The 15,560-nt window shown below is 25.3% G+C and overlaps 1 protein-coding gene across 1 annotated transcript; it reads left to right on the top strand.

Moving 5' to 3' along the window:
- The first annotated feature begins 607 nt into the window (after nucleotides 1–607).
- Nucleotides 608–15,139, top strand: LOC145833749 (poly(rC)-binding protein 3-like). Its single transcript, XM_082940917.1, has 10 exons — nucleotides 608–728; nucleotides 3,631–3,783; nucleotides 6,296–6,424; nucleotides 6,636–6,764; nucleotides 9,648–9,752; nucleotides 10,124–10,291; nucleotides 11,541–11,623; nucleotides 12,964–13,113; nucleotides 13,801–14,003; nucleotides 14,142–15,139. Exons 1-10 carry the CDS (start codon nucleotides 654–656, stop codon nucleotides 14,243–14,245), a joined length of 1,299 nt encoding a protein of 432 aa, XP_082797043.1. The 5' UTR covers nucleotides 608–653; the 3' UTR covers nucleotides 14,246–15,139.
- Nucleotides 15,140–15,560: the final 421 nt, after the last annotated feature.

Genomic DNA, 15,560 nt, shown 5'->3' with positions numbered 1-15,560 from the left:
AAAATAATTATTAATTTATAAAAGTTTATTTTTGATAATGTATATTTATTTGTTTTTATATTTCAGCCTTAAGTTTGCTATTTACTGTTCAAAGGTAGAAATGACTGTTTTAAATCAAGAATTTTGAAGCTGTGAGACTAAAAGAATTTCAGAAAAATAAAAGAATTAAAAGTATTGAAGATTATATGAAACAAAATGATATCATTTTTAATATGGCTAATATATTTTTTGATATCAAGACTGACAAAGTTAGGCATATACGTAGTTTATCTGTCTCTCTGGGCTATTTATGTAGTGTTTAGAACACTAACTTCCTTTTTTATGCTTCCTTTAGCTTATGTTGTGTTTACTTTGTTTTGCTTGGCAGTGTTTATTGTTGGTGTTCTGTTTATTATGGATAGAAATGCAGTTGTAACAAGTATCAGTCAATGAGTACAGACTATTAATGAGACTTTTTAGATTATAATAAACTGTAAAAAAAGTTATTGTTTAAAAAAAAGAAATTTTTACTACTTTATTACAGTTATTAATAAATCTTTCTATATAACATGCAAATTAAAATGTAATATTTTTATCAAACATTACAAAAATCTTATTTTTTTTACTCAGCTCTTTAACAAACTTCATTTAGTTAAAACCTTTTAACATCAAAGATGACAACTAGTGAGGTGATAATCACAGTAAGAATGCTGATGATAGGTAAAGAAATAGGTGGAATCATTGGTAAGGTAAGTAAACCTGTATCTAAATTTAAGTAGACTATTCTTGAGAAACATATTGTACCAATTTTTAGTTAGAAACCTTAGTTAATCTTTTGTTATAAACATAAATGTCTATATGTTATGTTTTTGAATATAAGTTAGTTTTCCTTACAAAATGTTTTAAATTTTATTTAATTTTTATCTGCCAAGAACTTATTTTTGTTGATAAATATATTATTTTTGAAGCATGTTTATTAGAATTTAATAAATCATATATTAATTTTAATTAAACTACCCCTATTATGATAGTTATTTAGATACTTAATTATCAATAGTGTTTTTTATCAGAAGTTGTGTTTAGCTTAAATTTAATAAGTATGCAATTTATAACATTATTTTATATCATAGTTAAATACTTTTATAACAAAATTGGTCTTGGTACAAATATGCAAATATAAAATAATGTTTTAAGAGAAAACTTGAACATGATGCAAAAATGGTACTTAGTAAATATATATAAAATGCTGATTAGACTGAGTTAGAGATCTGCAAGTAAGAATTCTTAAACTGTAAAGTATAAGTTAGCAAAACAAGTTTTTACTTAAATGTTAACTCTTTAAGTATTAAATTAGTTTATAAGCCTTACTGTAACAACTTATTCTATTTTTACTCATGTAAAACATTAACAGTAATCTTTCAGATTTTGAATCATGTTGTTATTTTTTTAATCATCTTTAAAAATCAGGCTGACTTAGGCTAGTTGGTCACTCAATTAGTATTTTTGTTTACCCCAAAGAGTGGCAACCCTGGTTCAAAGATTTCGTTAAGAGTAATTATTTAAATTTGTTTTTATGAATTTGAAGTCTTAGTTTAAAATTCTATGTGAAAGTATATTTTAATAATAAGTTTTAAATTTTATTAAACAAAACAATGTTTCACTCGTTTGAAGACGAGATCTTCAGTTGTTTAGAATCTTATTCAAATAAAATCTGAACTTTATTTGCCACCTTTAAAGTATAAAGTACGCAAAGTAGTTTTTAAGTGAATTTATCACTTTAAAATAAAGTTACCAAGAAAAAATATCCTACCATTCATTTTATGCAATTTTTTTGAAGAAAACTTATTAAATATCACAAGTTAGTTTTATTTTTTATATTGTAAAAAGTAGATTGTAGTTCATTGATTTTAGATAATAGTATCTTGTTTTTGTATGGCTTTATAGTTTGAATTACTTAAAACTGTTCAATCTTAAATAATTTGATATTAAAAAAAGTCTCTAGTAGTCTTCTTTGCAAAATCACATTTTAGGTATTATAAGTAAAAAACTTAGTTTCGTAGAGTTTTTTATTCAAGCTTTGTAGCTTTGCAACTAAAAAAAATATAACTAGCTTCTTAAAAAGCATAGCTATTTAGTTAAACTTTTGCGTTATGAACTGTGTTTATTAAAAAACAATTAAGCCACTTGTACAATTCTGACCTACTTCTGCCTCCTTTTGTGAGATCAGTATATGATTAGTAAGTCTTTAGCCTAATTCTTGTTTATAATGAAGACAGTCTTATTTCAGGAAATAATATTAAGTCATTTGCATGTAATAGGTATGTTGATGAGGTTTTTGCCATTTTTCTGTTTATAAATAATGTTAGTAGCGTCATTATAGCTACAAACAAGATGCATAAATGTCTAGTTTGTTCCATTCATGAAGAAATTTCCAGAAAAATATTTCAAGACATAAACATTTTTAGAAACAGTAGCAATATATTTTTTACTTTTGTATACAGAAAATAAAGTTTCATTATACATAACACCTTTTGGAATTTTTTTATTCAACCAAGCAAAAATTTAAGATTAAGTATTGCATAACAAATAGAGACATTAAGATCTGCACGGTTGACTGCTATAATAAAGAATAATTAAAATAAGTAGTACACAAATTTTTCCTTACATTAAGCTACCTTGAAATAGTTGTTAAAAAAAACTTGAAGCAAATGAAATAAAAAGCTTACTCTCTTTTAGTCCACATCGTTCGACCTGCTCAGTTTACCTTCTTAAATGGGTGAAAAATTAGGTTGGCTAGGCAAGCTTTAATAACTTAATTGGACTTTAAATTAAGTTTTGTTTTGTGTTATGTATAGCACCAACTTTCCCCCATATGGAATAGTTAAAGGTGCCACACCTACCAACAAATTATGCAACATAGTATACATTTTCAGTTATAAATGTGGAACTAACTAGGTAGATTGTACATCTCAACATTTTCATGTCAGACAAGAGCAGCATATAACAAAAAAACCCAAATAAAATATTTTTTAACGGAAAGCCCAAAGTTGAATAATCACTCATCCATGACCACTTTCTCAACGACCCTAGTTGAGCGAAGAATTACATGGATAGTATTTTCAAAATTCTATCTAAATCGAGAAAAAACCTAACAACCCTCAGTTCTAGAATTGTTTTTAATTATTACACCCAAGCCAAAAAATTGTAATCAACGAAATTTTTATAACTTAAAACTTTATAAATAGTGTGTTTTTAGTATTCTTATTTTTGTCAGTTATAGTAACCTTTTTATTTTAAATTCAGTTTTAAGTAATTTTTATATGATCTTATATATATATTTTTCTTATTATTATATCTTAAACTAAAATTCAAATTGGTAAAGAACTACTTAATTCAAAGTCAAAATCTTGACACAGACTATTTATATTTGACTAATTATGACATAACATTTTTGATATAAATTTTATACTATACTTAAATGTTTACTATACTGTAGTTTTTGGTAGATTTATTCTGAGGAGAGCTTAACAAAAGTATTTATTTAATACTGATTTAAATTTGTGTACAAAATTTCTAACAAAAATTAAAACCAAAGCAAAATTTTTCAAAAACAATTTAACTTATAAGTAGTTTAATTGTAATTAATTGAAGGGTGGAGCCAATGTAAATAGCTTTAGAGAAAAAAGTGGTGCTAAAATTACAATTTCTACTGCCCAAAGCTGCCCTGAAAGAATAGTAACAATTACTGGTAGTCAAAGTCAAATTCATACTGCAATTGAGCTAATGACAGGAAAAATACACGAGGTAAACTTTTTGTTATTCTTAAACTGGTTATTTAGCTTGGCTTTTTTTTTGTATCCTGATACATACTATTTAGTTTTGAAGTAACTCTATGAATAGTTATAATATGTTTTCTTTTAGCAGTCTGTGTAGTAAGATGTACTTATTAAAAACTTTTTTCATTTTTTGTTGAAACGCTATGTAAGCAAATCAACATTTAACCTATGCTGATTTTAAGTTTTAAAAAACTCAGACTAGCTTAAAAATAAAATTTTGCAGTTACTTTAAAAACTTAGCCTAGTTTTTTTTTTATAAGAGCTTAAACATAAATTCTAAACGTCAAGCTAAATCTGTTTTATTTTTCTGGAAATGTTGTCAATTTTTTAGTTCAAATACTAAAAGTTAAAAAATAAATGGATAACTTTCTTTCTAAGTAGATAATTAGATTGGAAGTATCTTTCTTTATAAGGATTAGGTTTATGTACCCTTATTTTTATTAAAATTAAGACAATACTTGCAAAATGTCTGAGTTTGTTAGTTCAGATGCTCACAAACTTCTGAAATAAATTAGAAAATTAGCCTTTTCGAATAAACAATTAAATTGTGAATTTCTTCTAAATTAACATTGCTTTTTTGCACCAAAATTAGAGATCAATTTTAAAAACAACTTTTTAACTGACACATTCAGGGATCATTTAATTAGGAGGGAAGTTTTATAAAGTGAGTGTATCATTTTGCTGTAGTTAAATTTATTAAAAAATTTTGAGATTTAGTGAGCTAGCACTCTGAAAGTAAATTTTCTAGTGTTTTATGGTTTAGCTTAGAAATTTGGACTCTAAAATTTGGCATATATGGAATAAATTTAACAGTGTTTTCTATCAAGGGTGTCTATAAAATGACCAGTTTTTAGTAAATGTTTAACAAATTATTTTAAGAATTTTTTGCTAATAATTGTTTTTAGTTCAACCAAGAAGAATCTGTACTTTATGTATTGTAAAAAAAATCACTTAAATCTAGATCAGAATCAATCAACAAAAGCAAATATTCAGCCAAATTACACCTAAAATATTTTTATCATGTTTATATTTTAAGAGCTGTTTAAATCCAAATTTGATATTTTAGCAATTTTAAAATATTTCTTGTATATCTTTAAGAATATTTTTTTGAGTGAATTTTTTTTTTTTGAATATTGAACACTACTTATAAATTTAAATAATTAATAATTATGAACAAATATATACTATATTTACATTTTTATACTAATCTTAGTTATATATAATTTTTAAATATCATTTTTATTAGTAAGAGTAGTTTTGTCCGTCGCGGTTTAGAGTTTATTATTTGTGAACAATTCCTAGTACACAAAAGATTGTTTTATTTATTAACTCTTGAGTGTAAAAATTTGCTTTGTCCTCTTTTGTAAAACTATACCGAATCAGAGTTTTTTTATCTATGCTATATAGTAATATAACAATAAAATTATTACCAATTTTTAATCTCGATTTAATTTATACCATACTTCTAAATTTTTGTTGTACATTTCGTTTCAATGTTTTGTTTTGTATAAATTGTTATAATTTTAAAAAATAGTCACACGCTGACTAAAACCTGCAGGCCCACAGTAGGCCGAAATTCGCGTTTACTAGAAATAGGGAATGAAATTTCTTTTAAAATCAACATTTGTAAATCATTAAAAATAGTTAATACTGTTGTAGTCTAAGGTTGTATCTATTGAGTTTTCTAAACTAAATGAAAAAACTCGTAATAGATAAATGAGGCAAGTTAAACTCATATTGTAATTAATTTGGTTTTGTAACAGCTTGTATGTGTTCAGTAATTGTTAAATATGAAGTTTTGTAGATTAAAAAGAACTCTTTCTAGCAGAATTATTTAATGAAAGTTTAAAAAATAGGTTCTATGGGATGTTTTCAAAGAATATATCGTCTAAAACTAATAGAAACATATATACTATAAACAAAAGGCATACTTTTAATTTTTTTTCTACCAAACCTAAAGATCAAAATAAAATTATACTATTATAAGTATATAGAAACTTAACATGAAAATTAATTGTGCCAGAAACGTTAATTTTTTATGGTTTTTTAACAGACTCAAACTTTTTTTTTTTAGTTTTCTGGCGACCCTGCGCTTGATTTATTAATATTTAATTTTGACACTATTCTAAAGTATCTGAAGAACAAATCATCTTTAATATAAGTAGTATAAACTACTTTTTTTTAATAAATAGGTGTTTTCAGCTTTAAATATAATGAAAATTATTATGAATAAAAGTATAAAAATCAAATACTATGTGATATATAAAATAAATTATTAATATTAGTTCTTTTAACCCTGAAATTTTAATAATTTAAACCTTGAATGGCAAATAAAAAAAGAAATTATCATATGTTAAAATATTTAAAATACTACATTTATAATTTTTGTATAATTGTTTTATTTATTTTATTTATATTTCTTTGTATTTACAGATGACATTAACATTTCTAAATGACGAAGATATTATTTATATTTTTAGGATTTAAACAACGGGTTGTTATCTGAAGCAACGAATAAGATACCGGTAACTATACGTATTATAGTGCCAGCTAGCCAATGTGGTTCAATAATTGGTAAAGGAGGACAAAAAATTAAAGAAATCCGTGATGTAATTTTACATTAGTTACTGTTTTATAAATATTTGTTAACTTTTAACAATTTATGTTTATAAATTTCTTTTTGACAGATTTCTAGAAGAACTACTGTATGTATTTATGCCAAATATTAAAATTGTTGTTTAATGAGATTATTTTATCGTGCATTTTTTAGTTTTTGTAACTAAAAATATACATGTTTTGAATACAAATAACTGTTAATAGACCACAGGCTGTGCAATTCAAGTTCAATCAGATATGTTGCCAAATTCTTCTGAGAGAACTGTAACATTAAGTGGAAGTCCATCTACCATTGTCCACTGTGTCAATCTTTTATGTGACGTTATGATACAAGTAAATTTATTTATTATTTTTTAACCTTCTCAATAAAATAATATATATAAAAGCGAAAGATAAGCAGTTCTTTTTAGCCTATGTAATATTTATTTTTAGTTTCAGATTACCTATTAGTTCATGAATCATTAATGTTTTTGTTGCTGTCCATCATTTTCTTTTAAATCAAGAAAAATTTGAGTAGGCAAGTTACTATAAACATTGAAATATTATAAGGAGGGTATAACTATTAAAAAATGATGCTTGATGCAAGCTTTAAACAGGATGTTCTAATTGTTTCTTAATATTTAGTTCTTTAAGTTCATATTGGAAAATTAAACTAAAAACTTTAAGAACATAAGCATTACTTTAAGTTTATTGTTTTTATACAGACATTATCTCATGTATTTAAATTGAAATTTATGTTTATTTAATACTTGAAAATCTTGTTTTTATAAAATTTATTTGTTTTTATTTTTTAAATGGGTCGAAAATTTGAGAGAATAAATTATTTTAATAATAACTTAACACCTGGTCAATTTATTAGTTCACTCCAGGGACGAAGCTAGCTCTAAAAAATAACGAATCTGCAAAAATTAAAACATCTGAAATAACTCTTGATAACGTCCTAGCGGGAACACAGCAATATAAACTAATTTGTTAAACCTCTAATGTTATTGAATTTAATTTGAAAAAATGCAGTTATGTTAATACATCAAAAATGGAATGTTGAGGTACGAGTGATAACTGTATACAAGGCAATTTAATCTGCTCCACACCCCCTATGACTCTTTATGTCTTGCCACTTGTGTAAACCAAGAAAACATTCATTACACGGTAGGAATTTTTATAGGTAGTTTTAAATATTGGGTACTTTCAATTGCAGCAAATTGGCAAAAAAAAAAGTACCAAATATTTTGATGACTTCATTAACTTTACTTTGGGTAGTTTTGAAGCTTAAACTTGTAAAAAAAAACAAAATTGCTGTCTAAGCCTATGACGAATTCACTTTTTTAATTTTTTAAAATATGAAAATAATCATATCTGAAATAAAACAATAGAATAATACTAAATATTTCCCTATGTTAACAAAATTATAGAAATATTTTTTGTGTAAGTTACAATTTTAAATTCAAACACAAATTAAAAAAAGATTTTTAAAATTTTACTTTTATTGTTTATTGATGAGTTTAATTCATAAAAAAATTTGAATTATTTATACATGAGTTATGTACTTTAATAAAAGCTACATTTTTATAGATTGAAATAAAGTTAACAGGGTGGTCATCAAACCTAAATGTTTATGGGAATCTTGGAATGTTATATAAAATCCTAGAATGACTTGAAATTCTGATCACTTATTTTGTCTAGAAAAGTAAATAAGACTTGAATTTTAAAAAGTATATTAAATTTTGAAAAATTGAAAGAAGTTTCAAAAAAACTTTAGGAGCCACCTTGGGTACAAGAAGGGTGTAGATCACTTTTATTACAAGTTGATGTCACTTTATGAAATTTAATCTAAACTACAAATATCTTTATACAGATTTTTTATACCAAAACAAATTTTTGATATGTAACATTAAAATAGGAGAGTACAGTAGGTTTTAATTATCTTCTTTTACTATTTTTTAAATATTAATTTGAAAAAATCTGGTGTTTAAAAAAGATCATCAAAAAATCTGAATTTTAAAACTACTTCTACATGTAAAATAATGAAATTTTGATAAAATATGATAACTTAAAGTTATCAATAATCTATAAAAGAAAAATTTTAAAAGTCAATAGCTTAATTTGTGGTTGAATTTAAAATTGTAACTTAAACAAAAAATATCAAGGTCGAAAATTATATTTCCTTAATTTTGTTAACATAGTGAAATGTTTAGTATTGTTTTACTCAGATACAATATTTTTATATTTAGAAAAATAAACAAATATGTATCATAGGCCTAGACAGCAAATTTATTTTTTTTTACAAAGTTTAACCTTAAAAACTACCCAAAGTAAAGTTAATGACATCGTCAAAATTTTGGGTACTTTTTTTTTTTTGCAAAATTGAGGCAATTAAAAGTACCCAATACTTAAAACTACCCATTAAAAGTTATAAAGTCCTACCCTTCATTAAAAATAAGTATAAAAAATCACAATTTAACTCAAAAACACTTATACTGTTTTGAAAGTCAAACATTTAACGTAGTCAATAGTAGATTTTGATTTTTTAAGCTACAGCTTCCTTTAGAATCAATTTTGCATTGCAGCTTTTTGAAAAATAAAGCTTTAACGCCCTAAATGTTACAATTTGGATGTATTTAATTCGTTAAATTTTTTTACGACACTAAAAATGCTTAAGAGTACATATATGTCAAAATTATCTCTCAGGAGTGCATAATTAAGCATAAATGCTTACTAAAAGCTAAAACAGCAGAGTCTTTTCAAGCTGAAATAAAATCAAGTTTTTTCGCACATAAGTATACGTTTCTGTAGATTTGCAGAAACCTACCAAGCTACGTCCCTGGTTCACTCAAAGATTCTTTAGAACAGTATTTAAGACTATGCATATATTAAAAACATTATATCTTTAATTCTTTTTACTGAGCTTGTATTAGCATTTTAGTTGAATCTGATTTTTTTATAGTAATGACCAAAGAAAAGTTCTAAGTAAATATGATAATAGTTTAGTTTGTTTAAGGTAAATTTGTTGCGATTTTTATGTCTTTGAAAATGTATAATAATTGTCTTTTTTTTTAGTTTTTAATATTTATAAAATGTTATTAGTATCAATTTTATTATATTAAGGTTGTTTTATTTTTCTGATATATTTTTTTTGTAATTGCTGCATTTTACCAAACTTAGTACAAATCTAAACCATTAATCAAAGTAGTAAGAAGAAGTTATATTATATTTCAGTACCCGGCAAAACAAGCAACTATTCCATATCAACCTCAAACATCTAATGGAGGACTTATAAATAAAAACAGTTATATGATTCCAGGCCAATTCCCCATGGGAGACGTAAGTTATATTATTTGATATTTCTGTAATCAGTTTAATTTTAAAAGTTAAAATGTAATTCAAACTTCACCCATTAGTTGCTTTAAAAGTTCTCAAGTCTGATAGATTAGCTGAACTTGCTTTTATTTCATAAACGTGTATAAAAAAGTTTTCTACTTTTAAAAACACAATAAATAAATTTTTACCTTTTTTTAAATATGTTTTTAATGATTTTCAATCTAAAAACATATTTCTATAAGCTGGCTACAATCAAGTTCTTTTAGATTTAGTTTGTTGACTGTTATATCATAGATTTCTAGTCAATAAAGATTTTCTATCTAATTTAAAGTAAAATTTGTAGTGATAAACCTTATTTCTAAAAACAAACGTAGCAAATGGGAATGAGATTTGCTCGAGGAGGTAGAGGGGACAAGAAATTAAGAGGGTTTGGAGACGGTTGCAATGATTTGGAAGCTTTAATGCAAAGTGGAAATGTAAACTTCAACTTTCCGTCTAGAATGATTTCAACTTCAGTTCAAGAAGTTTATGTTCCAAATGACGTTGGTTTATTACTGTTTTGCTTTATTGAAAATATTTAGTTATATTCGTTTCGGATAAATTAAGATTTATAATAATTATTATAATAATTGTTTTTTTGATTATGCTTTTACATTATTGTTTTATAAATAAACCACTTCAAGCTAGTAAAAATTTGTACACTTTAAACTTAGACCAAAAAGTTTTTGTGGACTTCAAGTTGTAATTTATCTCGCTGCTAATGGTATGAAGACGTAAACACTTTTAAAGATTTTATTAGGACACTGCCAAGGCAATAACTGCACATAAAAAGGAGCTTTAAACTATAATAATTACTGGAATTAAATATTGAAATTATTTACAGTATCATAAAAATAATTAAAGTGAGTACTATTTGTTATTTTTATTTTCGGAAAAGAATTCGCTTCATAAGCATAATATTGTTATTGGAAAATAATTACTAGATACAAATTAATATTAATCTTTTAAAACTAATTTTGACGCACCCCTTCATGATTATTTTATAGCTCGATGACCAAAAAATCTTTTTCCAAACTAATCCATGAACCATAGTTGTTAAAATTCATATTTTCGAACGTTGAACTAAAAAATTAAAATTAATACATAATGGTCTATGAGTAAAATGGTCAATAAGTAAAAAGCCAATTAAACAGCAGAGCTGGATTAAGCTTTAATCTGGGACTATATTGCTTGAAATAAATGAATAAATAAAAACTCAAGTGTTTTTTGTGTGTAACTAAAAGTTGCGTGCACCCAATACAAAGTTTTGTGCACTCCGTTAAGATCACTGACTTAGGCAGTTCTTTCACAAATCGTAACTCTGAAAATTATCTTAAGTATCAGGTTATACAAAAAGTGCTACTTATAAATTTATAATATTATAGTTTAAACTTTGGGTGGGTAACATGCAGCACGCGAGCCTGATCTGACACGCTATATATATGTAAAACAACTTGTGCAAAACAAACAGAACTTAGTTTTTAATAAGAAAATTATTCAAAACACGCTCTTAATTTTATATTCCATATACAGTAGTGCTAAATAAAAAATCATTTCAATAAAAATTTGGTTTTAGAGATTATTTTGTAATTAAAATTACGAAGCTCAAGAAAGAATACATCTGATAAAACTAGCCTGCCCAATAAAAAATTTGCCCGTTTCTAGTTTAAAGTGAGCATATATTTCTTAAGTTTTTGCATCACAACTAATTCCTAAAAAAAAAAACAGTTAAAATTGTATAATAACTTACAGGTTGTTGGTTGCATCATTGGAAAAGGTGGTAATCGAATCAAGGAGATACGAATGATATCAACAGCACAAATAAAAATAGAAAGGTTTTGTTTAGCAATAATAAAAAAAATATATATCAGCCAATTTTCTATGTTAATTTTTAAATATCAAGTTAAAATTGATATTAATTATTTCAAGTAAAATACTGAAATAAAATTCAGATATAGATAGACCTTTAAATGTATTTAAATACCACTTAATTGCAAGACACAATAATTTTTTCATTATAACTTTTATTAAGAATTTAAGCGCTTTCGGAATTCGCAAACTCCCTTATCAAAAATAATAAACACTCACAAGTTAACTAATCATAATATATATAGAGTGAAACTAAATCATTTATAAAAAAACACAAGTGATTAAAACGACAAGTATTTAACAAAAATGGATTAATAATAAACAAAAAACTGATTGAACCAAAATAGATTATTTAAATTTATCAATAGTTACTCTTGGTTCTTTATCAGGGCCAAGCTGATCATTTATTGCGGTATTTAAACATATCGAAAGTTGTGCATTTTGTACTAATTGTAACAATATTCATAATTGTTTTGAAATTAGTAAAACGTGCTGTTCGTATAACGTTTTATTATCTACAGAAGCTTTAATAATTAAAAAACTTCAACCAAATTTAAAAAAAATCAGCTTGGCCCTGATAAAGGACCAAGAGTAACTATTGATAAATTTAAATAATCCAGTTTGGTTCAATCAGTTTTTTGTTAATTAATAATCCATTTTTGTTAATTACTTGTCGTTTTAATTACTTGTGTTTTTTTACAAATGATTTAGTTTCACTCTACATATATTATGTTTAGTTAACTTGTGAGTTTTTATTATTTTTGATAAGGGAGTTTGCGAATTCCGAAAGCGCTTAAATTATTAATAAAAGTTATAATGAAAAAATTATTGTGTCTTGCAATATAGTGGTATTTAAATGCTGGAATAAAAATACTTGTATAAGTCATGATCAAACACTACAAAATTGGGATAATCAAATTGAAGTGTCAGAAACTAAATAAAGAAATAACATCTATAAAATATACAATTTACTGTAAAGAACTATTACAGGATTAATAAAAAAGTTTAGTACCATATCAAGAAAAATATGAAGCAATTTATTAGTTGAAAATTCTTAGCGTGTCTGTCATACCCAAATTGTTTTTTGTTGTCAATTTGGTTATATCTTTTAATTGTATTTACTTTATTAGTATAAGTTAGAAACGTCTATAAATGTTAGTATTTTTTAATTCTTTCAAAACTTAAAAATTTTGAATACTCACCTTAAAACTATCAAAATACAATATGTATCTGTTAATAGATAGCGTTCTAGGTAAAAGTTATATTTTTTCTGAAATAAGATAGTTTATACAAAAACAAATAATAGGTTAGAAGAATCTGCAGCCGACCACCTTCCGTTTGACAACAATACTTCAAATGGATCACAGGGCGATAATCAGGCTGTTGCTTACAGAAAAATTATTATTTATGGAGCTCCTGATGCTATTTGCTATGCTCAATATCTAATTAATTTGAGGTAAGCATAGGTTTATTTATGTTATTAAAGTTCGTTATCAGCTAATTTTGGTTTACTTTTTATAACAACAGGTGGTGTTGTATTAAATTTAAATAAAATAATTGACATAAATTTTTATTTAAAAAAAATGTTTAAACTTTCGTATATTGAAGTTGTAGTGTATAATAATTTATTTTTGTTTAAAATTATTTTTAAAGAGATCAATTTGGTCCGCTAATATCAAATGATGAACAAAATCTATATTTACAAAAACCTCTCGCGAATCTACGCATTTAAAAAATCTCAAAAAACACAAATAAAGAGTTGAAGGTATTTTTTGGTAATTTCTAGTTGAAAGACCTCATCATACTGTCTTGAGCATACCTGTTGGTTCATCCATGTTCTCTTTTGATTAGTATAAGCTAAATATTTGGTAGTTATGTTTGCTACATCTAGTTTAATAACGCACTTTTGCTGTGGACGCAATGTGCGTAGATTCGCAAGAGGTTACTGTATATATATAATTGTTTTCCGTAATAAGAGAAAAGTTATTGTTTTTTATTGTTAATTAAGGGTTGTTTGTTTATTAAGTTAATGTATAAAATCCATTAATTTATTTTTATAACATGTAATAATCTTAATTTTACATAAGTTAAGTTTTATTAGGATTTTAAAATACTTAACAAAAATTTGTCAACTTTCTTTTAGTGTACAAGTTTACGGGCCTCCTGATAAGAACCATCATCATGAAGTTGTACAGCAATGCACCAATATCAAGCAGCAACCAGACAGCACACCAAAGCCACTCATGCATATCAACGTACCACCTCCAAATAGTAATGCTCGCAACAAGAAAAGAAATGGACAAAACAACTCCAGTTTGTTGGGCCATCCCCCACAATCAATGCAAGGTAAAAGTCACTTCTATTTAAGTGCTCTATTGTATTTACACATCATTCTAATTCTGAGTGTATAGTTTTTTACTAGTTACGCTTTGTAGGGTTAAGCTTTTGTAACTTGTATATTGACAGTTTTTTAATATATATCAGGCATAGAGCACGAAAGGAATCAAGATTACAGAAGTGGATACAGGGAGCAAACGGGAGGCAACCCCAACAACAATCAGTTCAATAATCAGCAGCGGTTTTACTAAATTGCCAATCCTCCCCAATTCTTTGTTTTCATCTATTATTGACAATAATAATGTATTTCAATTGTACCTTTATTAGTAGAATTTTTAGAAAACTGAGTACATGTTCTGACCATAGTTTTAATTACAGTTAAACAATCTGGTATTCATGTATGTTATAAAAACTTCTTCATCAATAATAGAACGAAAGCAAAAGTTTTGCGGATATTGGCTACAAAAGTCGCAAAGTTGAATTGTTGTAAAAATATGACGTTTGAGTGGGCACATATTACGTCATTATTTTAGTTTTGATTTAGAAAATATATTTTACTTAAATCAAATTTTAGAAATTTTATTTAGATCAGATATTTTTTATATAATTTTGGTACTAGATTTTTTGAATTACTCGTTTGTTTGAAGATATTACTTTTTTTCTTTAAAACAATACGTGCACCTTGCTACAAGTGATTCTGCATTGATTTTAGAGATAATTTTTAAAGCTATATTTTTTCTGTAGTTACAATCTTATTTAAACTAGGCAAAAATTTTAGAACTTTTTGGTTTGTCACCATAAAAATATACCTTTTAAATCTACAACCAAACAAAGTATCCTAATCTCTTATGTTTAGTACTATTAATTTTAGTTTGATAAATTTTTAAAGACCACTATTATAGATTTAAAGATATAATTTTACCACAAATTTTTATACAAGTTAAAAATATTTTAAAAAAGTTTGACGTTTTTTAAATTTTAAAAGGTAAATCAAAAATGATTTGTGCAACGTGTTTAAATATTTTAAGTAAAATCTGATTAAGAACTTTATCTGAGTGTTTATTTTTTAATGAATTTATCAAACTGGTTAATTTTGCCCCTCTTCGTCTTATTATTAGATTAGTTGTTTCTACAACAACTTGTCTTTCATCGACTCTTTGTAAATTTAAAACCTTCTTTTTTGTGACCTTTATCCTACTTATTTTATAACGATAAATCAATAAACTATAAAAAATAAATTGGTCGCTTAGGTAAATTTTTTAGATATGTTTTTTTTTTTCCAATAACTTAACTGAACAGCAGTTTTGTGATTTGTGTATACTATAAATAGTTATACAACTTAATTAATTTTAGTTTTTAGTGTTAAGCTATCTTTATTTGATGTAGTAGAAAGTTGATTAAGCATATTTTTATTTTGTAAACTGAATTTATGGTTGCAACAGGGCATCTTAAAATTTTCTTGTTCTTTATGCTTTTCATAATTCGGTTTGCATAGTAATTATTTTAGTGTGCACGAAAAAATCTACTCTATAGCAGGGGCGTAGCGTGGGGAGGGACACTGGCGCA

The sequence above is a fragment of the Thalia democratica genome, chromosome 4 (genome assembly GCF_965202585.1).
Source record: "Thalia democratica chromosome 4, ktThaDemo2.hap1.1, whole genome shotgun sequence".
Classification (NCBI taxonomy): domain Eukaryota; kingdom Metazoa; phylum Chordata; class Thaliacea; order Salpida; family Salpidae; genus Thalia; species Thalia democratica.
This window is presented reverse-complemented; position numbering and strand designations above follow the sequence as displayed.

Coding starts and splice junctions, on each gene's coding strand:
- LOC145833749 (XM_082940917.1), top strand. CDS start 654: ATGACAACTAGTGAGGTGATAATCACAGTAAGAATGCTGATGATAGGT. Junction 13,114..13,800: donor CAATATCTAATTAATTTGAG/GTAAGCATAGGT, acceptor ACTTTCTTTTAG/TGTACAAGTTTACGGGCCTC. Junction 14,004..14,141: donor TCCCCCACAATCAATGCAAG/GTAAAAGTCACT, acceptor AATATATATCAG/GCATAGAGCACGAAAGGAAT.